Source organism: Rhincodon typus, chromosome 2 (assembly GCF_021869965.1).
Source record: "Rhincodon typus isolate 14 chromosome 2, sRhiTyp1.1, whole genome shotgun sequence".
NCBI classification, from domain to species: Eukaryota; Metazoa; Chordata; class Chondrichthyes; order Orectolobiformes; family Rhincodontidae; genus Rhincodon; species Rhincodon typus.
In genome coordinates this window covers 86287332-86296875 of record NC_063333.1, presented here as the reverse complement: position 1 = coordinate 86296875, position 9544 = coordinate 86287332, and the positions used below count along the sequence as shown (strand labels likewise).

Genomic DNA, 9544 nt, shown 5'->3' with positions numbered 1-9544 from the left:
TTCTGAAGGCCCGAAACGTCAGCTTTCCTGCTCCTCTGATGCTGCTTGGCCTGCTGTGTTCATCCAGCTCTACACCTTGTTATCTCAGATTCTCCAGCATCTGCAGTTCCTACTATCTCTGTGTGAAATTTCATTTTTTTTTTCTTCACTGCCCCAATCCCTACAATCCATGGGGTTGGTATCATCATGTTCAAACACAAGGACCACAGAATTTTGAAAGAATAACCTTAGCCTCCAATATTCACCTGCTTCCCTTCCTTTTATACAGGTTGTGACTTGGTCATTTGATGAGAAGTAACAGGTGCAGCAGAGCCATAGAGAAGCTGGAAATGCATTTGTGAGAACAGCTAATATCACTTACAGCTGAATTATCAGCTTTCTATTTTTGGGAAGATGTTTTTCTGTGATCTGGCTCACCTTTGGAACTTCGAATGAATCCAGTTCAGGCAGAATAAGTATGCTTCTTATTTTATTGCAGATGTTAGTCATTTATGCAAATTCACATGTAGAGAAGTTTGTAGATGTTTGTACAGGAAAGAAAGTGTCATACTGATATCATAACAGGGAGATAGTCAAGAAGATCAGTGGAATAAATCCCTCAGCTAAACCTAATGTTGGTGACACTTTGAGATATTATTTTGTTTAAGAATAAAAGAGAATTAGAGACATTTTCATTGGACTTAGAACACATTTTGTGCAGCTCTTTAAAGGAGTGGGGATTTGATTTGAGAGTGTGAACTGAGACATGAGGGCTGCTGTTATTCTTGTCATCCTATTCATTTCCCTATAGGCAGGTTCTGTAGGCACAAGCATTCTGTCATCATGCCCTCCCTGCTTTAGACAGACACTGAAATATTCCACACAATATAAGGTGCAAGAACAGCAACCAGTTTTCCACGGAATAGGGCTGACTGTGAAGACCTTCAAAACATGTGTGTGGTTCCCTGCTCCAGAAATATTGTCCTAATCTCCGACAGAAACTGTTTTTGCCGGGAGGGCTAAAGGATAAGTGGATCACACAGGAAGGAAATCCAAAGTTTGAAAAGCCTCTTGAAACTAGTACCGTGTTCAAAGAGACCACAGCTCTCAGTGTGGGAGTCGCAGATTGATGCAGTAGCTAAAAAAACTGGTGAAAGGTGGATAAAACCTGGTTTTTCCTAAAAACAAATCTCCAATCTTTCAGACATTGTAAAAGATCAGGATTGGGTTGTCAACGTGAATTTAAAAAACAAACACGCATTGCTAGATTGTTCGAATTGACAGACCACCTAAGTAACTTTTACTGATGTTCCTGAAGTTTCAACAGAGTTCTTTGCTGACATCACCAAGGGCTGTTATTATAGCTGAGATCATTCTGAATGTTTTGCCGAGTTTCAAAAGGTTCATCAAATATTCATCTCAGTGAAGGGGTCTGAGCCGATATTTGATTGATAGTTCAGGAGCTATTGAAAGACGAGTTGGCTTTGATGTAGTTACTATTGTGCAATTCCTCCGCAAGCAACTTGGCTTCTAAATCATGATGAACCTGATGGTGTGTAGCCCGAGTGCTCTGTGTGATTAGTCTGTAAAGCCCATCCTATATCCATTGTTAAGGAAGCGTACTTCTATAACTAGCCATGCCCCTAGACAAGCTGTTCCAGTACAAGTACACTCGCAGCTATCCAAGAATGTGGAAAATTGCCCTGGCATGTCCTGTGCACAAGAAACTGATACAACCCAACTAACAATCCACGCATGACTCTACTCTCGATCATGAGCAAAGTGATGGAAGGTGTTGTCAGCAATAACCTGTTCACCAATGTTCTGTTTGGGTTCTGCCAGGGACACTCAGCTCCTCACCTGATTATATCCTTAATCTAATCATGGACAACACAGTGGCACTCAACAGCTGAGGTGAAAGAGACTACCCTTAATATCATGGCAGCTTTCAAACTAGTCTGGCATCAAGGAGAGCTAACAAACTAATGATAATGGAAATCCAGGGTGAACTATCTACTGATGTGAGTCATATCTAGCGTAAGTTGTTGGGGGCTAAACATCAGAGGAACAGGGCATCTCTGTAGGGGTTCCATAGGGCAGTTTTGTCAACCTAATCATCTCAGCTGCTTCAGCAATGACTTTTAATCCATCATTGGGTCAGAAAGTGGGGATATTCACCAATAATCCCAACCTTCCAAACCTCTGATGTTTACCATAAGAAGGATAATGGCTGCAGGTGTACGGGTACATCACGATCTGTAAGTTCATTTCCAAGCCATACATCATTCTGACTTGGAACCTTATCACCATTTCTTCACTATCAATGGTTCAGAATCCTGAAACTCCCTTTCTAACAGCACGGTGTGTGCCATTGTACCACATGAACAGCATTGGGTCAAGGTAGCAACTCACATCCGTCACTTTCTCAAGGACAATTAAGGATTGGCAAAAAAACTAGCCTAGCCAGTGATATCTACATTTCTTTAAAGAATTTTTAAAATTTTTCTTCCCTTGTCTTCAAAATCACTATGATCCATACTTCCTTCATCTCAATCTTAATTTCTCCAATGCTTTGATCACTGGTCTTACAAGCACCATCCTCCATACAATTCGAGGTCTGCTAAAATCCATCATCCACATCCAAGCTGCACTAAGTGTCACTCCTCCCTCATCTGGATCACCACTGACTGCCTGTCTCCTAGTCCAATGTGTCCAAAAAAATATAAATCCTTCCACAGCATCACCGCATCCTACCTCTATAACTCCAAATGCATAGCTTCCACTCTTCTGACTTGGCTCTTCATCATTTCCCATTATCTTACGTTTCACCATAGTGGCTTTTTTAAAGAAAAATTCATTCATGGGATGTGGGCATCACTAGCTACGCCAACATTTATTGCCCATCCTTAGTTGCCCAAAGGTAAGTTATGAGTCAACCACATGGCGTGGATCTGAAATACCATGTAGGTAAGGATGAGAGTTTTAGTTCCCTACAGGACATTAGTGAACCAGCTCGAATTTTATGACAATTGACCATGGTTACATAGATGAAACTAGACCAGTTCTTCATTCGAGATTTAACTGATTTCAAATTTCACCATCTGCTATGGTAGGATTTGAATCTATATTCCCAAAACATTGAACAAAAAACAAAGAACTGCAGATGATGGAAATCAGAAACAAACACAGAAACTGCTGGAAGATTCAGCGAGTCTAGCAACATCTGTGAAGATAAAGCAGAGTTTGTGTTTTGGGTCCAGTGACCCTTTTTCAGAAGTTTTCCAGCAATTTTTATTTTTGTCCCCAGAATATTGGCCTGGAGTTCTGGATTACTAGTCTAGTGACATTGTCACTATGGGTGTCATAACTTTTGATACTCTCTTTTAACCCAATCCCTTGTTACGTTTCCCACTGCTATGAAAAAATGTCCTCAAATCTCAACACCCCAAGTTTTCTTCAACTCGTTCTCTGTGATCCACCTCTATGAAAATCTTTATTAGTGTAGGATGCTATAAGTAAACACAACTTGTTGGGCTCAGAGATAATAAGAACTGCCGAAGCTGGAGTCAGAGATAACACAGTGTGGAGCTGGAGGAGCACAGCAGGCCAGGCAGCTCAGAGGAGCAGGAAAGTTGATGTTTCGGGTCGGGACCCTTCTTCAGAAAAAGGGTCCCAACCCGAAATGTCAGGTTTCCTGCTTCTCTGATGCTGCCTGGCCTGCTGCGCTCCTCCAACTCCACACTGTGTTACAACTTGTTGGGCTTATCTTTTCTCACAGAATTCTGTTACACAACTTAGCCATACCATATTAATTTTCTTTCCCCAAGAGTAGAGGTTCAGAAGAAGTACATTTGTTCGCTGTTGTTTTGTTTATGTTTTCCAGGAAGGGCTTTCTATGGTTGATTGGAAAGGCAGACGTTTAAGATATTATACTGTTGTTTGTGAATTAGGAAACAGATGTGTCTGGTAATCTTGCCTCAGGCTGACTGCAATCTTGTAATGTTTCTGTAAGGGTAAGATTTATCAGCTAGTACATCCCACCCTGCTGGGAACACAGGGTATCATAACAAGCAGCACAGTGCATTATTCATACAAGACTGTTCTTCACTACTTGTCTTCAACAGTAATGAAACACGTCAACTCCTAAGATATAAAAAAGTTTCTACACAGATTTAAGTGACTTCACTGTCTTTTAGAGACACAACTGAAATATCAGTTGAATGATCTTATTAACTAATAGTATGCATAAACAAAACACATTGTTATATATTGTTATTTATTGAAAATATTTTTAAAACATTGTTATTTTTATTCCCCTAATAACGTTTAAAATAACAATTTTATAACATTTAATTTGAGTTAGATATATAATCCACAGAATTTTCTCCTTTGGAAAAGTTGTGGGTGTCATGTCAATGAATAAATATTCCTGCCTGAGAACTTTTATTTTATGTCTACCTAAAATATTGCAGGTTAAGCAATATTAGACATTAAGCTTTAAACAAAAGGTCACATTTCATAAACTCAAGTTATTTTTATTGGTGATGTGTAGATCTTAGAATCCTTAGAGTGCTGAAGCAGGCCATTTGGCCCATTGAGTTCACACCAACCCTCTGAAGAGCATCCCATCCAGACCCATCCCCTAATCAATCCCTGTAACCTGGCATTTCCCAAGACAAGTCCACCTAGCCTGCACATCCCTGGACACAATAGGTAATTTAGCATGGTCAATCCACCCAACCTGCACATCTTTGGACTGTGGGAGGAAACCGGAGCACCCGGAGAATGTGCAAACTCCACACAGACAGTCACCTCAAACCCGGGTCCTTAGCACCATGGGGCAGCAGTGCTAACCACTGAGTCACCATGCTATGAATGATTAGTAACTGGTTTCTAATTTATACTGTAAAACATTACATCTTTTTTGTTCAACATGGATATTTATATTTCCAACTTCTGGATGATATTTCTAGCTCCTGTCTTGGTGTCGTACTTACCCTGGCGTAGGTCCACTACTGGCAAGGCTATAAACCTGGCGTGGATTCAGAAGAAACTGGAATTTTCTGAAGATTCTGTGAAGAGAGTATAAATATACTATCCATTTCTTTAAGCAGTCTGTTTTATGTTAGACCACTGTTTCAGAATGTTCTAAAGAAGTTGAATTTGACAAAGCAAAAAGGAGTCTTTATGTAATGCATGTGGATTCATCACTTAATACAGAAGTGATCTGTATTGTTACTGTAATCATTTTAGTTTTAATGATGATTTATAATGAAGGTCTTTTCCAGGAATGTGCTAGGGTCAAGCCTGTACTGGTGTCACACCTAATTAATGTCCCCAGGCAGTATTCTCACAGCATTGTGAGTTGAAACAGTCCACAAGTCACAGGGGAGGATAAATGGAGGCACTTGTAGAGGATATTAACTAGACACGACACTTGTGCCAGGTCATTTGTTTTCCACACTTTATTTTCACTGCACAATTAATGATTCACTATTTTAATTGCACAATATTTAGTATTTGAAAACAACTAAACAGAAGTACAGAAATGTAATTTTACAAAAGTATCTTTCTGGTTTTGTTAGTAAATATTTTACGGAGTGGAACTGTTTCAGCAGCAACTGACATGTGTCAGAGACAGGGAGGATCTTGAATAAAAATGGAATTTACCAAGAAAGTGCTTAACATTTAATCAAAATTTGTAAATAATACGTTTTAAAACAAAACTGTGGTCACATTACAATAGACAACTTTTTTTAAATTGCCTTATTTTGAGATACTTCTGAACAGTTAGCTTGTTAACCTAAAATGCTAACTAATACCCAATGTTACAAGCAGAAACTGAAGATATTAGCGTAAGTACAGTTAACTTGCAGTTAAGACTTATGCAGAGCCACATAAACCAATAAACACAGTGCATGTCATTTAGTTACAGCCACCTCTGTGTACAAAGTATATATAGTGCAGCTTTCGTGAAGTCTTAATGTCAGCAGTTACAGCTTGGCAGCAAAGACCACAGCATTACTCTTATTTCTGTGCTCACTAATAGACACCTCCAAACTTTATGTGTGCAGTGGAAGAGGGTTGGTGTGGCAGAGAGGAGAGAGCTTATGTGGCTCAGATTCTTCACTAAAAATCTGATTAAGTATTTTCACAAACAGGCCTATAAACCTTTGGAAGCCCGGTTTACTAACAAATTTGATTTGACACTAGCGCTGGGGTCAATGCTTACTATTGGCTTCACGTAACAGTTGCCACAGAAACACTGGTTCCTTTGCAAGACCAAGGAGCATGAACCCCTGGCTTGGAGAGTCCTCACCTTTTAGTTCCTTGCTCTAGCTTCTCTGGACAGAGATGTTCTCTCTCTGAAGGTAGCTTGGAACCTCTGATAAATGATGGGATCTCATTTCAACCATATTCCTGTCTTTTTTTCTGTAGAGGTCCACTTGCCTCCCAATTGGATAAAGACAATAAAGTTTCAGGTGCCTAAAATTTGTATTCATTGTCCTTTAATATGGCAGGCTGATCCCTTGTGCTTGGGCAAAGCTTCTATCTATTTTTATACATTGACATCACTTTTTAGCCCAGTATAAAATCCCAATTGCAGTACTGATTCTGTAATTATGGAAGATTGACATTTCTGCACAGCATTTGGGATTATGGTTGCATTTCTATTCAACTTTTTCTGTTTCTTCAAAAAAGTAAAAAAAAACACAAGGCTCACCTTTCTCCCTGCTTCCCACCACTTTTAGGGTTCACAAACACCAGAAGTGGATGTGTGCCTGGAATCGGCGTGATCTGTAAAAAGATAACAAATTATGAGATTTTCATTCAAAATCAGAGTGTCTGTGTTTTTTTCCACAAATTTGTATCTCATTTTATTTCCATAAGTGTTCAAATTTCAACAATGCTGCATTGAAGAGGTCACAAGGAGGTAATATTGCAGCGCATATCCTTCTGAAATACAATCCTTTTGCCTGGAGAGGCATCTAGTCTTGGATTAATACCTCCCCACAGCCATGCAGCTGATATAACTTGACTAAGTATCCTTTACCACCTATCTTTGGGGTCCAGAACAGCAGTTTCTCAATGCCCGAATGCTATTTCCCTGAGACTCAAACTATTGCCCAGTTCTGCATTGGATCCAACTAATTTTGTGTCCTCTTCAACTCAGGAGCTGCAATACACTACTGATCTAGCTGTTGCAACTCACTACTTCAGTGCACATCAAGACCAGGCCTTAAGGTGATTCAGGACTTATGTCTATCCCTTTTGCAACAACTGTTTAAATCAGCACCATTCATTTTGATGGAACATTAATACTGGGCCACAAGCATTTCTTCATTTCTTTACATTTGTTTGTATTTCTCATAACAACAGGGCCAATGAAGTATTCAAACTAGTTAAGGACCTCAAAACACATTCGTTAAAAATAGATTGTGGGAAAAAACACTTTTTTTTAAAAGAGATGTCAAAAAAACACACAAGATGAATGGAAGCCAATTCTGCAGCTTATACTAAGAAACCATAAACATGTACTTGTAATGTATTATTATGAAATGTGTGGACAGGAGTTCCCTGTGTTCCTCATAAATTGTTGTGAAAGCAATTCTTTTCCACCAGATTTTCCATTCACTTACCAACTTTTATAGTTAATTAAGTAGCATATGTAATTGAAAGTAAATCTCTGATCATTAAGTGTCGTTATCATAATTGGCAGAGTGGTATTTGGCACCACACTCTTATTTAATGTTAACACCTACACAATCATAACATTTGAATGCTACGAATCAACCAGCTCTTCATAAATAGCCGCATCATACTCCAGAAACTCTGCAACCCAAATTTCAAAGTAATGCCCTACATTTTCTTACCACTTTGGTAAAAAAATAGTCACAAGCTCCCCTTGGGATTTTGTCATATTTTTCTTTCCATGATCGTGCTGCTGTCCTTTTCAGAGCATTAACTATGTGCCAATGGAACATACAATGACAGAGATGAAGTACCTAACTACCTCAGTCTGAAGTCCCGATGGAATCAGGTAAATTAATGAGACTCATCCAAAGGTTATGTATGATCTATTACTTCCCCTAATTATAAATAATAATCCTGATCATTATGCTGGTTAGCTATAAAGAACTAAGATAAATGTGCTTAACCATGATTAATAGACATCAATGAACTGCATAGGTCTCTTTCGTTGCCATGGTATCTCAAGGTACCGCAGTTATTTCTTTTTGTTTCTTTCTTTCTACTGGTACATTGGGAAGTAAATATGAATCTGCTTTGCAAATCAGTTTCAAGCTTCAGCAGCACTTAAATGACCTTTTTTAGTGCTCTATTTCAAAGAGTTAAAGTACTCTTAAGAACACCTGAACAGACATATATGTTCACTGCATTAAATTAATCACTTCTTGAGAAACAACGTAAAAAAATGTCCAGTTATTCGGAGCACGAGGGCTAAAATAACGTCTGACAGCTGGAAACTATAACTTCATAGTATGTCATAACGGCACAGCCAAAGTTGGAGAGATGACAGCGTTATCATACATACTGCAGCCTGCAATTTATTTCTGAAACCTAAGGCCAAATAACTTGACAAATAGAGTTTCATTTTAAAATGTTCTGAAATTCTGCCATTTACTAATCATAAACCAGAGCTACCCTTACTCTGATAGTTCATGTCAAAGGTAATTGGTATAAGGCAGTAACAGTGTTGACCTATGTCAGCAGTCATATTCTTTTAATCTTTTCACTCAGTGTAATGTAATACAATGATTGAAGAGACACCAAAATAGAAGAAATCAGTTAGTCATTTTTCATACCACCAGTCACAAATCAATATGAATTTTAACTTTTGTCAGTGTATGCCATCAGCACTATTGTAACTTGATAACCCTGAGAAAAATTGTTCGGAGCATTTTTATTTCTCCTTCTTCCCTCTTGTCCCCTTCCTCAACTTCTGACAATGACAATTACGAACCAGGGGATAGACTTAAAGTAATTTGTGGAAGGATGATACAAAATGAGACATATTTCATTCTCACAGAGAATGGAAACTCACTGCCGAAAGGTGGGACAGACAGAATCACTCATTGGACTTAAAGAATATTTGGATATTCTCTTCAAATGCTCTAAGCTACAAGGCCATGGACCAAGAGCTGGAAAGTTACATAAGGCTTTTTTTGACTGGCACAAACATGATGAGCTGAATGGATTCCTTCTTTGCTGTAATTTTTTATAGCTCATGCTGAGGTACAGTTCGAGAGGTCCTTTGTTAAAGTGAGCATGTGGGAATCTGGACACTATTTCACTTATGGGAGCAGATCCCAAGCCCGCTGTGTATTATATCAACACATACTTCAGATAAAAATGTGGATAGACATTTGTATTTTAAAATAACAAAGAATGTTATTGAAAAGCAAGAAAATTCTATAAACCTGGCAAGAAAATCTGTCAAATACAAACTAGAGATAATTGTTAATATCAAGAAGAGACAGCCTGTCTTGGTTAATGGAGTTGTTCACAATCAGAACATAATCAGATTAAGTTTATTTGCCTTAGA

General features: G+C 38.5%; 1 protein-coding gene across 1 annotated transcript in view; it reads right to left on the bottom strand.

Annotated features, from left to right (window-relative positions):
* The window catches only part of dgkb (diacylglycerol kinase, beta), a 677591-nt gene that overhangs the window by 431654 nt on the left and 236393 nt on the right, over positions 1-9544 (bottom strand). The window contains exons 18-19 of the mRNA XM_048611787.1: positions 6704-6777; positions 4977-5051 (exon numbers count right to left, since the gene is read on the bottom strand). Of these exons, the coding sequence (XP_048467744.1) occupies positions 4977-5051; positions 6704-6777 (149 nt within the window). The remainder of the gene's footprint in view (positions 1-4976; positions 5052-6703; positions 6778-9544) is intronic.